This window comes from Athene noctua, unplaced genomic scaffold, assembly GCF_965140245.1.
Source record: "Athene noctua unplaced genomic scaffold, bAthNoc1.hap1.1 HAP1_HAP1_scaffold_162, whole genome shotgun sequence".
Taxonomy (NCBI): domain Eukaryota; kingdom Metazoa; phylum Chordata; class Aves; order Strigiformes; family Strigidae; genus Athene; species Athene noctua.
In genome coordinates this window covers 212,850-230,991 of record NW_027437633.1, presented here as the reverse complement: position 1 = coordinate 230,991, position 18,142 = coordinate 212,850, and the positions used below count along the sequence as shown (strand labels likewise).

At 49.0% G+C, this 18,142-nt stretch overlaps 1 protein-coding gene across 1 annotated transcript in view; it reads left to right on the top strand.

Moving 5' to 3' along the window:
* The first annotated feature begins 10,047 nt into the window (after nucleotides 1-10,047).
* Nucleotides 10,048-18,142, top strand: part of LOC141955369 (hydrocephalus-inducing protein homolog) — a 96,466-nt gene continuing 88,371 nt past the window's right edge. The window contains 4 exon segments of the mRNA XM_074895208.1: nucleotides 10,048-10,185; nucleotides 14,834-14,965; nucleotides 16,133-16,258; nucleotides 17,175-17,294. Of these exon segments, the coding sequence (XP_074751309.1) occupies nucleotides 10,048-10,185; nucleotides 14,834-14,965; nucleotides 16,133-16,258; nucleotides 17,175-17,294 (516 nt within the window).

The window sequence follows — 18,142 nt, the reverse complement described above, 5'->3', positions numbered from 1 at the left end:
CAAAACTGTGATTCCATATAAAACCAAATTGTTTAACCATCTAGTAATTGGTAACCTTTTAGCCGAATCATTATTAAATACTCTTCCTTCTTCAAGATGTAAACTCGTTGTGTAAGCATCACTACAAAACCAAGTGTCATTTACTGGTACTGCTGAAGCAGTCACATTTTGCCATCCTAGCTAGACTGTCTGATTATACCAGCCATGTGTCAGAGTTGTATAAGGCCGATGCCTCCTAGATCTCCCCTTTCTTGGTTTTGTGGTGGCACCTGCAAGGCTTGTTTGAGAGCTGTATCAGTCAGGGCTTAGACAAACTTCAAAACATAGCGTACTTAGAATAGTTCCACAGAAGGCTAAAAGAATATAGCAGTTACAATTACTAGTTAAAAAGAGTAGGCTAATTTCACTACCCATAATTAAGGGTTATGACTAAATACTACAAAAAATAAATAGTAAGGAAAATACAGAGTAGCACAATTAATTATTAGGTGTACTAACATTCAGATCTGCAATTGCTAGGGAACCCTGAATGCAGTGAGAATTCACAGTGCCCTTCCTCACAAACTGGAAACCCTACACGATGGGTCCATCCATAGGTGAGGCATCCAACATCGCTGCAAGCAGGTCCGGCCTCTAAATCAACTGGCCAAAATAACTGGCAACTTCCTTTGAGCAGAAACATCTGATTTCATCCTCCCGTTGGGTTCCACCCAGAGCCTGGCCAGCACTCCAGGGGGAAAACCAAGGGAGTTTCTAATAAGGTTAAACACCTGAGTTCTTAATATTGCTAAACAAAGAAAGTTGAATACACACATTCTTACAGCATTTCATCCTTATTATTAACTACATTTCATCTAAACTACATCTTTCACTAGTGACTAGTAAGCCTATATATCTCATTAAGGAGTTGCAATTACTGTTAGCATTTTCTCTTAAAAGAATTGGCAACTGTAGTGTTTGTTCTGTAGCAAACATTACCCAGACATTCTGCTTAAATTATCAGTCGAAGAGATTGCAAACAGTTGGTACAGGGGCACCCACAGCACCCACAGCTGGATCCTGAGTGCTGGCTGCCTCTCACCCTCAGGTGTGGTTGCACACACCTTGTCAGTAATCACCAGGGACTGTGACCTGTGGAGACACAAGCATAACCTCTTCCCCAGGTTATTAAAGGAAATGGTCCTTCCCAGTTACCCCTTTCTATTTTTTGTTACCACTTGAGCTTTGCTTTGGACTTCTTGTTGATCTGGTATCTGTGATGAGAAATGACACAATATTGGTGGCACCTGTGAGACAGGGGAATGTTTAAAAGGTTTATGACATATAATGCCTTATTTAGCCTTTCGTGAGGTGTAGATTGATACTGTGCATCTCCCCTTTTTTGTTGTTCTAACAGACGCTTTAGCTTTAGTGAGAGTACATTTTACTAGTAGTCAATCGTGTCACTTTCTGAGCCCAAAATATTTAAGGAATAGCTGCTGATCCAAATCCTGAGTAATTGCGGCTTTTCGGCATACTATTAGGGGGGAGCTGCAGTAAAGTAAACAATCTGAACAATTTTTGACCCTTTTGTTACAGAACACAGGGGTTCAGGCCATAATTCTGATTTTCCTCTTCATAACCAGCATCTACGACCCATGTAAGATTGTAGATGAACTTTTAACAATATTTCCATCAAGCAGATGGTTCAGAGGTGCACTCTCCCCGCAGAGCATGCACCTAAATTCAAGACAACAATTAACACGGAATGACTGCCTCCTGCTAGAGGAGGTATTTTACCTGTAACACTGAGGACACTGAGCCCAAACAGACAGCAGGACCAATGACTCCGCAGCTGGGTTGCGTCTCACACACACAGAACAATCACAACCACACCAAGAGGCCCCTGACACTTATTACTGACAGAACATAAAATGACAAGTACTACAATCTTGAAAACGTCATTAAGAATATTTAAAGCCGTTGCTGCATGACAGCGTCAGCACCTTCTCTGTGGAAAAACTGCCGCTTTAGTCGGGGGCGGGGGGGCCGAGTGCGCGGTGCCGGGCTGGGCCGCAGGCGGTCACTCTGCGGCGGGGGGGCTTGGGGGGGGGCCGGGCCGCCGCCACCAACTCCATACTGCGCACCCCGACCACTGCCAGACCCCGCGGACTCCTCCGATGCCCCCTCATTCCCCTTCTGACGGCATCAGGTGCCCTTCTGATGTGCTCAGCTCTGGCCGCGCAGCTTTCGGTTTCGCCCCCGCTGCCTGCCGCGGACCCGGCGGCGCGACTGGCAAAGTAAACAGGTTTTTTCCTGAGCTAACGCGACGGGAGCCGCTAGGGGCGCCGGCATCGGAGGCGGATTGTCAGAATGAGATGCCGCTGCGATCCCTAAAGTCTCTCGGATTTGTTTCCAGAGTGTGCTGTAGCTGCTCAGTTCTTTTGCTGACCTTCCTCCATCACTGATTGAATCCCAAAGCTGTTTCCCTGTAGATTCCCAAGTAGATACAAGTCCCTTTTCTAGGCTCCACCTTAAACCTTCCAGAGTGAATATTTTCCCCCACATAGAGAGGACACACTGGAGGAGTTTCACCACTGCCTGTTTGTCCTTGGCAAGGTAGCCCCATTGCTCCCCGGCCGCCGCCTTTCGCGGGTCTGTTATCTTCAATCTCTCCTTCTATCTCTCCCTTTTAAAGTTAGAGTGTGCTGCTTCTCACCTTCAGACACCGGGGCAGTGTCTGGATATGTCGACCGGCTTTCTCCCCCTCAGACTGCACTCCGACGAGTCCTCCTCAGTGAAGACTTTGTGCCAATCTTGAGGCCCCCACCCAGGGACGCCACTTGCGGGAGAGCTGAGCACGCACACGACCAATGGGATCAAGCAATGCCCGTTTATTACAACTCAGAAAGCCCTTTTATAACGTTCTCCCGCACACGTGAGTAACATGCAGTACAAGTCCTCAAGATTGGACAGGTAACTTAGCCCGCGCTTTAAACCTTTTTACGACTGGATAAAAAGTGCCACATCAGCCTTGCCAGGCTGCCTGCCTTGTGGAACCTCCTCTTCCGTCCCAACCCCTGCCGGGGGTTGTTTGTCTCGTCGAGTTTCTCCCCCCTCATTCAGGGTCACATCCTCATCGCATTCTTGCTCGGCTGAGGCTCTTATCAGTCTTGTTCTCATACAGGATTGCTCACATGGCCATTCTCTCGCAGAAAGCTCTCTAGAATCCCAACAGTACCTGGTTTTCCTGGAAACTGACAGCAGTCCAGGAGGCTCTCTAGGTCTTAAAATAGAATAGAATCGTTACAATAGGTGGTACTTGCAAAGTAAGTCCAACAAACATGACTTCTTTTAAGTGCACTCAATTATTCTCCCCTGGATGGTATGAAATCTATTTTCTTTATTCATACAAGATATTTTATAAATTGAAACATATTTAATGTAGTAATTCCATGTATCTGATGCAATTAATTGAAAAAAAATCCACACCTTTCAGGTAACTCAGCAACATACTTGTTTTGTCCACCTAGCTGAATAACCTGGCATGCCAAGGGCTATCTAGTTGTTCTGGAGTGTAAAGGAAGACTCGTTACTATAGTTTTTGTGGGTCTAGAATCAAAGCTTCAGTTACGAAACTTGTATCCTTTTCAGTAACAAGCACCTTTTGTTTGACATACTCTTTTCTCAAGGAATCATTCACCCTTTCTAAACCTCCAAAATAGTAAGAAATACAAAGTCATTTTTATTTCCAGCTCAGTACAGGAACTGCCCAAACTGTAATGCTTGGATCCACTACTCTTGGATCACACTGTTGTGAGCGCCCAATTTTCACTCATCTTTAGAGTCAAAGTTTTTGTATTTAGCTTATGTCTGCCTTGGGTGGGTATGCTTTGTGATAGAGTACAGTAGAATAACTGTTGTGGCTGTAGTAAGCTAGACTATTCAGTTCATCTCCCTTTGAGTCCAGTGCCATGTGTCTCAGACTGTGGCTTGTGCTGACTGCATAGCACAACCCAGGGATCAATAAAACACCGCAGGAAATAAACACATTTCTGCTAACAGCTGTAGTTAAATATACAGGCAGATGAGTACAACGTTTTTCTGACAAATCAAAAGGTGAAAATGATACCCAGCTTCCCACTGTAATTCAAACACAACAGAATAAATGTGATTGTGTGACCAAAGCTTTTTAACAGTAGTTCACTGGAGGACAGGGACTACTGAGGTCTTGATCAGACAAGAAAGGCCCCGTATCTCTTCCTTGTGACCATCACAAAAAGCTTCAAGATTCCTTTGATAAAAGTATTTCTGAGCCTCAGTGTGGACCCACTCTCAGTGAAAGCATTTTGTTCTTAGCTTCTATCCTGTTCAGCGTACGCTTTTGTTTCAGCTTACTTGTATGCCTTTCATCAACTAATTGAGGGAATCTAGTTAGAATAGGTTGATACTTGGAAGTTAGTTTGCTTGAGCAGGTTGAACTAGATGACCTCAACCAATTTCTTCCAACATGAATTACCTTGTGATACTAACTTTGGTGAAAGAAATCATGGCCCAGTCATCTTATCAGACAGCTCCGATTATTACTTATGCAGTCATTTGCAAGAACAAAAATAGGAACTGTTGCTATTAAAAAAAATCCCAGCAACAAATTGCATTTACTTTCTTCAGTAACATCTGAATGTAAATCACATACAGTTAACTATGCTGACTGAAACCTCTCTCACTGAAAATTAATTCTGAGACCAAAATTCTAACCCAGTTATGTTTTAACTCTGCTAACTAAAAAAAAAAAAAAAAAGTGTACGAATGGTAGTTGCTTTGTTACCCCTTACCCACATTTGGCAGTTTGGTTTTAAATCGAGACTTGACAGCTAACAGCATGCTAGAAACAGACCTAACTTGTTAAAATATTATTCAGAAACTTTCACAGCTGCTATGACAGCAGAGAAACACCCAGAAGTCATCTAACCCAACATATTATTTAGTTCAATTTAGAGACGTTACCATCTGCACAGCACTGTTTCTGTTCTACACAGCACTGTTTCTGTTCTACATAGATATGTGCCAAATTCAGCCACACGTCACTGATATCGGCTGTTGCCTCTCTCACTTGGGCAAAAACTTCATGAGCTTCACAGAAATATCCTTTATGTGCCAAGACAGCTCCTAAGGGGAGAGTAATATTTACAGTGTAAGCTTCCAGGTTCATGTACTATGTACTCTTACCAAAGAAAACAAAATATTGACTGAATGAAGTTCCCCATTAAAAACTAAGTGGCATAAGTTGCACATGAAAGCCATTTTTTCCTGTGCTCCACTACATAGCATTCAGGCCCTGCAAAAACAATTCTGTACTAAAGCATGAAACATAAGAATATCATCACCTCTGAAGGAAAATTAGTCTAATATTCACGTATGCCATCAGCAGCATACACATTCGTTGGATCACTTCTGAGTACTTGTGTGTAGATCTCTAATGCACCATCTTGATGACGCTTCTCCCGCAGAATGAAGTACCTCAGTTGATCCCTCATGTCTATAATGGGGTATTAAAAGATCTACCCAGAAGTTTGACAGCCTACAAGATGCCAAACAGGCATCAAGGAAAGGCTCTGAGTAGCTAAGAGCCTACAAAAGTTAAATAAATAAAACACACACAGGGCAGACAGACGCCCATTACCTTTTCTCTGTCCCTTGTGGGTTGATGTAGCGTCTGGAACCAGATGTTGCCAAGAGCCAGCATGGTGTAAGTATCATTTTGTGTGGAGGGCTGTTTCAATATCATTTCAAATTCCTTCTGTACTGGACCCCATTCTTGTTTAGCCAGATGAAGATTGCCAATCAGAGACCAAGCATCCGGATGGTCCTAAATAAAAATGCAATTTGCAAAAGTATTATTTTCCCTTGCAAGGTTACTTTTTCAAGAATAAAATGCTGTTTTCTTTAACTAGAATTTTAGAAAAGAACAACAAAACACACAGACAGCAGATTGCAGTAATTTTTTCTTCTTCCCCTAGTTTATGTGAACAAAATCAAAACGTAACAAAAGGAAAACAAAATTTGAAGGTAGTATTTCAAGTGTTTTAACTGTAAACACTTAAAGGGTTACAAACCAGATTAACCAAAGTACTTCTTTAAACCACTCAGAAGCCTCATAAAAATTTCCTTTATCCCTAGCCATAGCTCCCAAGCGCAAGTAGCCTAAAAATAGAAATGGAAAAGAAAATAAAAATCAGGAAACAGGTTAAAGTTATCTCAAACAAAGAAAATATTGGCCATGCATGAATTTAAAAAGCAGTCTTTTTCTTGGTGTGCCAAGGACAGCAAACATCGAGACACCATTCATACCCTATTCACCGTGAGACACACCCTGTGAAGAGGAATGTCCATCCACAGTGCTGATACAGAAATCGTAGATTTCTGACAGTTAAAGTAATGTGAATGTTTTTCATTAGTTTCATAACTTAGAGACGACTGAGAAACCTCAAAGAATGGAGGAACTCTCTCTTATCACTTTAAACAGCTCTCCCCTCTCCACAGTCTTTAGGAAGAGTATCAGTCAGCAGGCAACAGCAGAAAACAAACAGGGAAAAGGCTGTAGATGAGGCTGGGGCACGCTGTGTGCTGCAGCTTGCTGAGCAAGGGCTACCACCCTGCCTTTGCAGCAAATACCACAGGTCAGCTACTTGAGGGCAAGAGGAAAAGCAATGTTTTGCGGAGAAATCACTCTATAACTTTTGGAGTTATAAAGTGGGTATGTTTATTCAGCGCTGGGCGCATGGGGGATCGCTCCACCACCAGCATGCGCACCGTTTGCAGCTCCCGTCCGGCTCGTGTGTTACAGAACAGTGCATGTTCATAGAACGCCTGTACATACACAGAGTCTACCCCGCCCCCCTCGCTCCTCATGGCAATCAGGTCTCCTCCCCTTGCGCCTGCGCAGTGAGCTCCTTTGGCCTTGTTCGGTGGTCGCAGATTTACGGGCGAGGGTCACATAGATGAAGTATCTCCTCTTCCTCGCTGATGAACTTTTCACCCTGTCGCTCTGCGCAGTCTCAGTTGTTTCCCTGGGCCCTGGCCAAACCACCAGGTCAGTTTGTGCTAGAATCTAGGATGATTTGTTGCTGGAACATACAACTTCAAGGACCATAAGAAACTTCTCTTTGGGCTAGGGGATAGTCACCTAGCAACATTATCAGCACCTGGTATGTCTTTTGTGAACAGTCCCATATGCCTCCCCTTGTTTTTATGCAGGCCTTGCACCATCAGTTTAAGATTGTTTAGACTCCCTGTCTCAGCAGAATGAGGAAGAAAACCAGGATGTGCCATAGAAGCTGTGCTAACACCCTCAACAGCTCTTCTTCCCTGGAGGAGGGCCAAGGTCCAAGATAAAATGATTCTCCCAGAGGGTCTCTACTTCCACCCACACAGGCAGGGTTGCAAAGCCTGGGTGTATCAAGTGGATGGCCTTGATTGCACCCGAGGGCTGAGGTACTAAGGCTTTGTTAGGGGTGGGGCGCAAGTAAGCAAAGGCATGCAAGTCTAGATAAGCTAATTTTGCTAGAGTTTTGGAGTACAGTATGATTTAACAAGAATTAGAAGGCTTAAAGCTGAATATTAGACTATAAGGATGATGCAGGCCTTCAAAAAAGGAAAAGGTAGGGAAATAGCATGTAGGTAAGCCCCAAAACTACTCTGAAAAGAAGCAAAGACAGATAGAAGGTGACCCGAAGACACTGTAAATGGGAAGAATTTTTGATATTAAAAGGAGGACTGTGAAACTAAAGTACCAAATGTTTCTTACAATCAGCGTAATTGGGATGTCTCTTAAAATGTTTTTATAGAGATTTTCTGCTTCATGAAATTCAGACATTGCCTCATAGATTCTGGCAAGGTTATAGTTCGCTGTTACAGTGATAGCGTTGTAATAATGCTCATCATGTTCAGCTTCTGCTTTTGCACGATCCAGCAACGCCAAAAAGTGTTTCTAAAGTATAAAAAGAAAAAAGGAATAAAGCACTCCAGAATATTCTTAAAGGCAACCTTCTAGGTGATCAAGAAACTCGGTTCAAACTTTGAGTAGTTACATACCTTTGCTTCTCCTAGGTTTCCCAGCCTGAAGTGCAGGGGTTGCAGGGGGGATCTGAGATTCCTGGGGGTCCCAGGGGTACCTGTCCTCCCCCTGCAGGTGCTGCTGCCCCAGGGGTACCCCGAGAGCCTCAGCCCCGACCCCCTCCAGTACCAGTGCTGGGACGCCGTGGGGGTGGGGGACGGTGCCTCCACATCACTGGGGCCACCCTCACCTGGGTGCTGTAGGGTGAGTTCCCCCAATCCCAAACCCCCCCTTTTCACCCCAAAATGGCCCTTGGTCTCCAGATCAATGTTTGACCACAGAATTCCCCAGTTTTATGCCAGAATTTCTGTTTGACCTGATTCGCAGAAACAGACTCTACAACTCAGAGAGATTTATAAAGCACCAGTCTGCCGCCGGGGTGCAAGGGGATTTCTCCACAAAGCTTGCACCATAACAGCACATTTTACCTGAAACTTATGGAGTGTGGATATCCATATTCATTGGATTACATAACGCAAACATCCGTATGCATAAGTGAGGCTGGGTGAGGTCTAGAGGCTGGTGTCAGCAGCTGATGTTCTCTTTGCACCTGCCCGTTGCCTCCTGGTGGGCGTCTCTGGGGGTCTGTTGGAGGAAGGCTCACAGTCCTCCTCACCTTGTACTTTTCCCCGGAGCATGCACAGATTCTCTTGACCATTTTCTTGAATAATTAGTGTTTTCCAGCTGGTTTATTCATTCTGTCTTAACTAAGAGAACCAGTGGGACTTCTGTCGTCCGTACATGGCTATCTTTACTCATTACCAGGACTCGACAACTTAGAGCACTCCTGTTCCCCAAGAACAAAACCATAATATTTTGCTGAACACTGCAGTTCTTGGTAGATTTTCACAGTTTTGATGGACACAGTAGTCCTTGGGAAAATTCCACAGAACAGTCAGGGCAAGCAGGATTCTTAGTAATATTCAAAAATACTATAAGTAATACTATAACTTGCTATAAGTAAATAAATAAACTGCTAAGCATTGTGCTATAAGTAAATAAGTCTCAAAGCAAGTAATCATTTCTCTGTATCCACTGAGCCAACTTTATTCCCTTCTTTCTCAGAAGAAAACAAGTACAAACCCTGTTTGGATTAGAGAGGATTATGAGCTGCCTATTTGGGAATTCATGATTGGGACTTCATGATGATGCAGCTGGGTAAGTGATCTCACTGCAGTTATTTGGTAGGAAACCTTTTGACAGCATCTAAAAGGCTTTGAGTGTTGCAGTCAGTCTCTTCGCTGAACGCTGGAGTTCTTCCTTCATGGGTTAAAACGGGGGAAGGGAACGCTCCCATGGACGGTGTAAGGTGTCTGTGCCAGCACTGCCCTCCTCGCCCTGGGGCCTCACTGAAGCCCTTGTCTTTGCCTTTGCTGCAGCTCCGTGTCCCCTGCAAGACACCAGCTGTGCCCAGTTACTCTGTGGGTTTGATCTGGTGAGTGCAGCACTTGATGCCAGGACCGATGTTTCTGATGTGCCTGTGTCACCCCCAGGGCTCTGGTCCTGGTGTCCAGAAGCTGGCAGTGCCTGTGCTGGGGCTTTGTGATCTCCTCTCCACGCCCTGGGCTGCCCCACATGTGTCCTCTTGGAGTCAGAAACGCAGGCAGCCAGCAGAGCCAAGTGTGACCTGGGAATGATGGCTCCAAGCTGAGCTTACTGGTGACAGCTGGATATTGTGCAGGAAAGCAGAGGGAGGTCATGGGGCAGGGAGAGTGTTGGCAAGGGAAGAGGGGCTTGTGGGTCCCTGAGGGAGGAGAGGTGGGTATGTCCCAGCCCAGGAATGGAGAGGGGGCAGCGATATAAACCCCATAGCTCCTCTGACTCCATGGTCCTGAGCATCCACAGTGGTGAAATTTCAGCTTCTGGGCTCTCTTTTTGAAAGCGTGGGTGTTCCCTGGGGGCGATGGCTGATGCTTCATTTTGTGGCTGGCTTGAAAGTCTTCTTGGAACCGATGAGGCCGGTCACTGCGAAGGAGCCTGGAGGAGACTTGGTCCTCCTGCACTTCCCTGTCTCAGCTGCACCCGTGTACCTGGGCAGGGAGCTCCATGAGAGAGGGGTCTATCTGAGGACTTTTCCATCTCCAGGCATGGTGAGGCCCAGGAGTGGGTCAGAGAGTGGAACAGGGTCAGCGAGGGACTGTCTGTAGCCGCTGCTGCGAGCCGGGGTGACGCACGCGGGGCTGCGGCTGTGCTGGAGCCGGGCGGTGTGCTGGAGGCGGTCTCAGGGCCTTGGCTGTGCTCACTGGGGGCTTTGGGCACTGAGCATCCCTGTGCCCCCTGCCCCCATGTCACAGAGCTGCCCCCCCAGCCCCCATCCCTGCCGTTGCCATGGTGGTGTTGGGGCTGGCTGTGATGCCCAGTTGCCCTGGCAACGGGGGCAACAGCCAGTCTGGCAGTGGGGATACCAGCCAGTCTGGCAGTGGGGATCCTCCCGTGAGTGTGTCCCCACAGCCCCCGCGGAGTGAGAGAGGTGAGGGATGCTGCGGGGCGGTGTCTGCGTCCCCTCCACGGCCAAAAGCCGGAGGGTGGCTCTGGGTGCCGGTGCTGCCCGGGTGGCTCAGCTGCGGGCGGGGCGGCTTGGGAGCTTGGCGGAGCAGGGACCGGGGCTGCGGGGGAGCTCGGGGAGGCACTGACACCCCCTGCCCCACGCCGCGGGGCTGGGGGTATCCCTTGTGCGAGAGGGGGGTACCTGGGGCAGGGGAGTGCCCGGGGCAGGGGCCCTCGGTCCTGCATTTGAAATCCGTAGGTGAATTTCTGAGCAGCAGCTCCTGCGTACATCCAGGGAAAGGACCGGTGGGCTTGGCAGTGCTGGGTCTACAGCTGCCCTCGACGATCTTAAAGGTCTTTTCCAGCTTAAACGGTTCTTTGAACTGTGGTCCGGATGCCAGAAAAAGAGTAAATAAAAAGGGAGATGCAAAGTTGCCAAGCCAGAATAGCAGAGATCGGATGCTGGGAAGGGGAAAATGGTACTGTAAAGACTTAAGGCAGGAGCCACAGCAGTAAATGATAGTATGTGGAGCTGGGGAATCTCCATCAGGCTCCTGGAAGGGACCCTTGGTGCATCTCACTGTCAGCTGACAGCTGAAGTTCATTAAATGACAGGAAGGTGTAACACTGGGCTCCTGTTCATCCTCTCAACTATGGCAGAGCTTTTGTAATAAATTGCAGGATGACAGTACCAAAGTGATAAAATTCAGAGGGTCTGGAATATCAAGGTGACAGGTGAGGCTTCCTGCGTAGCGAGATTTGATTTAGAAAAGCACTCAGCCACTTAGCAGTGGGCTGGAGGGCCAAGAGATTCATCCTGGAAATTCTCCTCCTTTCCTGGCTCCCTTGAGATGCTGTTTATATGGTAATTATAGCTAAGCAGGGGATTCCTAGGCAAGAAATGTGACCTTTCTGCTTAATCCTGAACAGGGCAAGATGATGTAACTGAACAAAATTGTTCAACAGCATCCTGAGTCTCACTTGTAACAGATCTCGTGTCTTCCTCTTCCAGCAAAGTGTAGTAGAAAGGCAAATTAACCAACTACTCCAGAGGGAGATGGTTGATCTTTGTGGAAGGAAGAAGACAGAGGATTGATTGTGCATACTGAAGCAAGATTCAGACACACCCAGTCTGTGACCCCACTAGAGCAGCTGGGTGTAGTGTATTGTAGGGCAGAGTGTGCCCATCTATCCCCAGCCTTTAAGTCTGGAGGGCGATCAGTTGGTACCAGACAGCTCTGAGGCTGGCGCTGCTGCTCCAGCACGAGTGACGTGGGGTCCCTTGAAACGAGAGCTCTGGCACGTGGCACAGTGAGAGGCACAGGGTCTGTCCAGGCCTGGAGCTGTGCCTCCGCATGGAACTGGCCTTTTTGTTCTTCATGTCCTTTAAGCACTTTGCTGTTTATTCTTAATTTCCCGTCCCTGTCAGCACAGTCTCATCAGAGCTCTGTTCAGTTTTATTGTCCTAAGGGAAGCTGTCAGACACATGCACAAAGGATTTGGGTGCCTTAGGGCCATATCAAAGTGCTCACATCAGCTGCATCCTCAGCACAGCTTTTGCCAAGCCCCCTCGGGCCCTGAAGGCCTTTAATCCCAGCTCTTGCTGCAGCATGGCCTTGTGTCCATAGGACAGGGCTGTGCTCTGGGGTTTCTTGCAAACACAAAAGGAACTGGCAGCCTTGTCCTTTCCTGGAACTGTAAAGGGCCCAGTCCTTCGGACATGTGCAACACTGCAGCTGTTCTGGAGTAAAGGAGTGAAGTTACTGCCTTGCTTGCAGGGTGTGTATAAAACTCGAGGGGAAGGGAATGTTAATCTTTGCATAGGTGGTGTGGAACAGAAGGAAGCAGGAGGGAATATGATCTGTGACTCTACTCAATGTCAGGATGTAAAAAATTGTAGAGCTGTGTTTGAGGGTGCTGGACTTTCACATCCCAGAAAATAAGTGGGAAAATCCATCTGTTCCTTGATCCAGTTAGCCAGAAAGGGAGGGAAAATGATTCCTAGTCCAGAGTAGTGCTTACTAAATGTTGTACGTGTTTATCTCTGATTTTTGTTGGTTTGCAAAGTAGGAAAGTGGTCTGATTTTGTTAACACTGGGCACAGCAGCGATCCCTGGGTTTAAGGCTGTTCATAATATTCTGAGCACTTCGTAAGGTCCGTCACAAAGTCACGTCGGGTCAGCTGCTCTCGTGAAGTGAAGCAGCTGAGTGACGTTTATCTTCCTTCTGTTCCCACCAAAAAAATGTCAAGAGTAACAAAGGAGAGTTTGGATATTAATAGCGATTTAGTTCATCATCCCTGTAAATGGGGTTCCAAAAGTCATGGAAGTGGGGGGAAGGTGAGAAGTGCCAGCAGGCCCTGGTGTGTGTTTGTGGCCCGACCGTGGCTCATTTTCCTCTGTGCTCTTGCCAGGCAGCCAAGCCGTCCTGTTTTCCTGGTTGCAGAAGCATCTCTGGCCTTGAAATGAACACAAGGGATTTGAGCCAAGCTCAGCAAGGCCTGACCTCCTCTTATCCCCGAGCCAGCCCCTGCACAAGGGCACTGGGCAGAGGCACTGGGGTGCAGTGCATCTGCCTGAGCAGAGCCCAGGGGGCTGGAGCTGCTGGGTGAGGGCGTGGGGGGAGCCGGGGTCCGGTCAGGAGTTAGTGCTGTGCCTGTCGGGCTGCGCTTCGCAGGGTTAATTTATGACACGGCGTCCCCGAGAGGAACAGGGGTGGTTGTGCTGGTTTGTGCATCGGTGTTTGCCTGTGGCAGGGCTAAGGCCAGGCTGGGAGCTGTGAGGTGGCAGCAAAGCAGCTGAGCTGGTGGAACTGGGATCCGGGTTAGGAGCAAGCGTGGGGAGAGGGAAGCAGCTTCTCCCTACGGAGGGGGGTGCTGGCACTGCTGTGGGTTGTGTGTGAGTGGCTTTGCAGGCGCTTTTGCCCCCCTGAGTGTTCCCCAGTGGTATGTGGCTCTCTCCGCAGCAGAGTTAATTAACCCTACACTGCCCGTGGGCTCACTCTCTTCAAGCTGGGAGAAGCCCTTTGGGTTCTGCCGGGACTGTCTGTAGCCGCTGCTGCGAGCCGGGGTGACGCACCCGGGGCTGCGGCTGTGCTGGAGCCGGGCGGTGTGCTGGAGGCGGTCTCAGGGCCTTGGCTGTGCTCACTGGGGGCTTTGGGCACTGAGCATCCCTGTGCCCCCTGCCCCCATGTCACAGAGCTGCCCCCCCAGCCCCCATCCCTGCCGTTGCCATGGTGGTGTTGGGGCTGGCTGTGATGCCCAGTTGCCCTGGCAACGGGGGCAACAGCCAGTCTGGCAGTGGGGATACCAGCCAGTCTGGCAGTGGGGATCCTCCCGTGAGTGTGTCCCCACAGCCCCCGCGGAGTGAGAGAGGTGAGGGATGCTGCGGGGCGGTGTCTGCGTCCCCTCCACGGCCAAAAGCCGGAGGGTGGCTCTGGGTGCCGGTGCTGCCCGGGTGGCTCAGCTGCGGGCGGGGCGGCTTGGGAGCTTGGCGGAGCAGGGACCGGGGCTGCGGGGGAGCTCGGGGAGGCACTGACACCCCCTGCCCCACGCCGCGGGGCTGGGGGCATCCCTTGTGCGAGAGGGGGGTACCTGGGGCAGGGGAGTGCCCGGGGCAGGGGCCCTCGGTCCTGCATTTGAAATCCGTAGGTGAATTTCTGAGCAGCAGCTCCTGCGTACATCCAGGGAAAGGACCGGTGGGCTTGGCAGTGCTGGGTCTACAGCTGCCCTCGACGATCTTAAAGGTCTTTTCCAGCTTAAACGGTTCTTTGAACTGTGGTCCGGATGCCAGAAAAAGAGTAAATAAAAAGGGAGATGCAAAGTTGCCAAGCCAGAATAGCAGAGATCGGATGCTGGGAAGGGGAAAATGGTACTGTAAAGACTTAAGGCAGGAGCCACAGCAGTAAATGATAGTATGTGGAGCTGGGGAATCTCCATCAGGCTCCTGGAAGGGACCCTTGGTGCATCTCACTGTCAGCTGACAGCTGAAGTTCATGAAAACAAATAGTTGTGGCTCTTGGGACTGCACCCACAGCTAAAGTCTGTTTTGGCTCAGGGAGTTTTTTTATGGAGTTTGACTTCTATGAATCTTAACTCTGCCACTTACATATGGTCTAATCACGAAACAGTGTGAGGCAGCCTTATGTTCTCCACTTAGGAAGGATGCCACAGCCTGGAGACACAGGTGTATCCTTTGGGTCTGCCGTGAATGGGATTCTGGATTTTTAAAGTCTTCCTGTTACTCCTTCCAGATTTTCCTAGTCGTGGCCACTGGCAAGATTCATCAGTCCATGGGATCCCCCAAAATGGCTGATGGACTCCAGAGAAAGGTGGCAGTACGCTGTTATCCGAAGCTGGTCAGAGAGGCAGAGCGGCGTGTGCCTGTAAGTACCTGCTGGGGGCCGGGTAGGAGCTGGGCTAAGGCTCCTTAGGGAAGCTGCCCCTGCCCCTCCTCTGCCTTGCCCTCCCGTTGTCAGGGCGCTGTGGAGCCAGGCACCACTCCCCACCTCTTTGCTGCCGTACTTCTGTTGGAGGGGGCTGTCGTGGTGCGGGGGGGTGGGCTGTGTTGCTTCAGGGAAAGTCCAGGGTCTTGCCTGAAGGTGCCAGTGGAGCCGAGATAAAGGAATGTACTGGGCCTTGCACGGGAACAGCTGAAGCACAAATGTGCTGCCTTCCCTCCTCTTTGCTGTGTGGGCAGTAACATCTCCTGTCACAGGGGCATACCTGCCAGTGCTGCCCTGGCCACACCGCTGGGCTGCTGGGCATGTGGTGGGCTGCTCAAACCGCCTGGAGTCTTGACAGGACACGGCTGTCCCAGATAGAATAGCTTCCAAAAGAGTTGTTTTATGGCATCCCGTGTCCTGTGTGGAGCACAGATGCAGCCCTGCAAACAGCAGTGGGGATTCAGGGCGATTCCTCCTTGCCACCCACAACTGTCCCGTTTGCTGGCTGGAGCTCCCTTCACTGGAGGTGACCCAGTGCTGAGGCTCTGTCAAGGAGACATCTCTGTATCCTCCTGTGGAGGAGTCTGTGAGGCCAGAACAGAGAGGAAGCAAGTGCTGATGGAAAAGAAATAACTAAAACTTGGACCCATTCCTCTCCACCTCTGTCTTGGCACAACACTGCTCGTCTGCTTTCCTCTGACTCACCCAGCAGTGCCATCTCCACCTGCGAGTTGGTGTGAGCACTGTGCAAGGGTGGAGTTAGGGGATTTCTGATAACTCCTCCCCGCTCTCTTCAAAGGTCTCTGGCTCAAACCAGCAAAACTCAAGAGGGGACAAATACCCAAAGAGCAGAAATCCCCAAACATGTCACATCACCTCATGAAGGAGATGCTAAAGGGACAGAGCCACTTGCTTGGAGCGTGTGTATTCAGCTCTATATCATTAACTTACTGATGTTAAATATTTCAGCAGGTAATTTACAGGACTTCCAGGACTATCCTAGTGGCTGTGATCACAAATTATTGATCAGTGGTACTTGAACACAAAAATCCTTTCTGCAGAAAAGAAAAAAAAGTAAATCCTTTCTGCTGGTGTTTTGCGTTTCAGCTGACTCCCTCTGCCTTCCTGAAGGAGATGTCTCTGACCACCCAGCAGAGGCTGGCCAGCACCCGGGAGATGAGGCGGCCCCGGATTACCCAGCTTCTAGACATGGGAGAAGCCTCCCATCACAAGGTAAACTTTTCCTGCCCTTTTCCGTGCTGTTTGATGTGACATTTGAAGAGGGTGTGTGTTTGTGACAGGCGTGCCTCTGGCTCATCTGAATACCTCAGCGCCTAGGGCCTGTTGTCTTTTCAAACTGCTGGTGGTGGTGGAGTTCTTTCTGCTGGGGAAAGGTAGAACGTTTTTCCCTGTTGAGAGGTTGGAAGTCCTGATCTGTGCTAAATCAATATAAATAACCTCTGCTGAAGTTGGTGGGGTTTGCTGGAGTTTAGCTGATACTGGGGGAAGGCAGGGGCAGGCCACAAGGGCCCGAGCTTCCCATTTTCCATCCTCCTGGTGAAATAGCCACCTCGTGCTTTGGTGTAGTCACTGTCAAATGCTTGGGGTCATGGGACTCCTTTGACGGTGGCAGCATTGGCCTTTGAAGGCTGAGGGCCTATAGTGATTACTTGTTTTGCTTTGTTAAAAAGATTTAACAAAACCAAGTGCATTAATGTTTTGGGTTTGAACAATGTGTGGGACCTTTACAGGGTGTGAGATTTTGCAGGCTGCCAGATATACAGATATCTCATGTAAATTCTTGGGTTTCGCTTGCTCCATGAGTGCTGGTGGCTCTTCAGGAAGGGCTCTGGAGCTGTGTGACCACGTCAGCACAGGGCTCTGCTGGCAGTAAGTGCTGCCTTGCCTTCTGGAGAAGGAAACCTGAAGGAACACCTACCAAAAGAGCTTCTTAGCTTGAGCCTGCTTAGTGTGGTCCAGAAACTTTTGATCAGCTCAGAACAGAGGTGGGGGGCTGTTTCCCTAGCGTGAGCTGTGCGGATGTACTCACCGAGAGACTGTACTCCACTGGAGATCGGTGTAGGATTCTGTCGTGAATCTTTCTGCCAGCAGCTGACCCTCCTCTCACTGCTCTATCTTGCCTCTCCAGTTCTCAGCAGTTGACCTGGACCAGAGCTTGTTTCAGCCTTTTCCTTCAGAGGTGGTGTTTCAGAACTACATCCCCTTCGAGGTCTATGAAGTGCCACTGATTCTGAGGAACACTGACAAGGTAAGTGCTGGGATGCAGAGGTTTAACACTGTGCTGGGAGAGCCGTGTAATTCCTGTGGTTTACAGCGTAACAAGTTATCTGCTGCAGCACGACACATCCAGAATAACATGTCTCACCACCTTTATTTTGCAAGACGGTGGAAGTCTTCCCATGCTTGGAATCCTCCCCCTGATTTTGGCCACGCATTGGTGGTATATAACGCAAAGGAGCTTTTCTAGTCAGCGTCCTTCCCCTTGAAAGCCCTGCATTGATGGGGATGTTGGGGGTTGTACAGTTGTTACCTTCTCTCCTGCTTTACCTCGAGTGTGCACCATGTGCTGGTGGCTCCCTGGTTAGTCTCGGTTTCTGGCAGGGCACCTCTGCCTCTCACAGCCTGTTCAGCTGCCTCTGTGCAGCTCGCTGTCAAAGCCCAGGGCTTGAGCCTTCTCCACTTCATGCTGGAGGAGGTTAGGGTTAGTGGCATTAGCACTCCAGGAAGGGTGTTTTGAAGCAGCACGGGAAACGGACTGATCTAGCAGAAGCGGTGGGAGGCCTTCCGGTGCCACTTGAGGCTCCTGCTAAGCTTAATGCAGTTCTGCTCAGTTTTCTCTTAGCAGCGTGGCTCTCTGCTTTCCCTTTGGAGAACCGCAGCACATCCAGAGTAATATTCTCTTGAAGGTCTCCACCTTTACTTGAAAAAGTTGTGATCATTTTGAGATTTCCCAGAAAAGTTGAGAAGGGAGAAGTTGAAAAATGTCAGCAATGTTGTTGCACTATAAAGAGGAAAATTTGAATTTCAGCAGGGGAAATGTTTGCTTGAATGAGGCACGTTCCAAGAGAGCTAGTGGGAAAAGACAGGAGAGAGGAA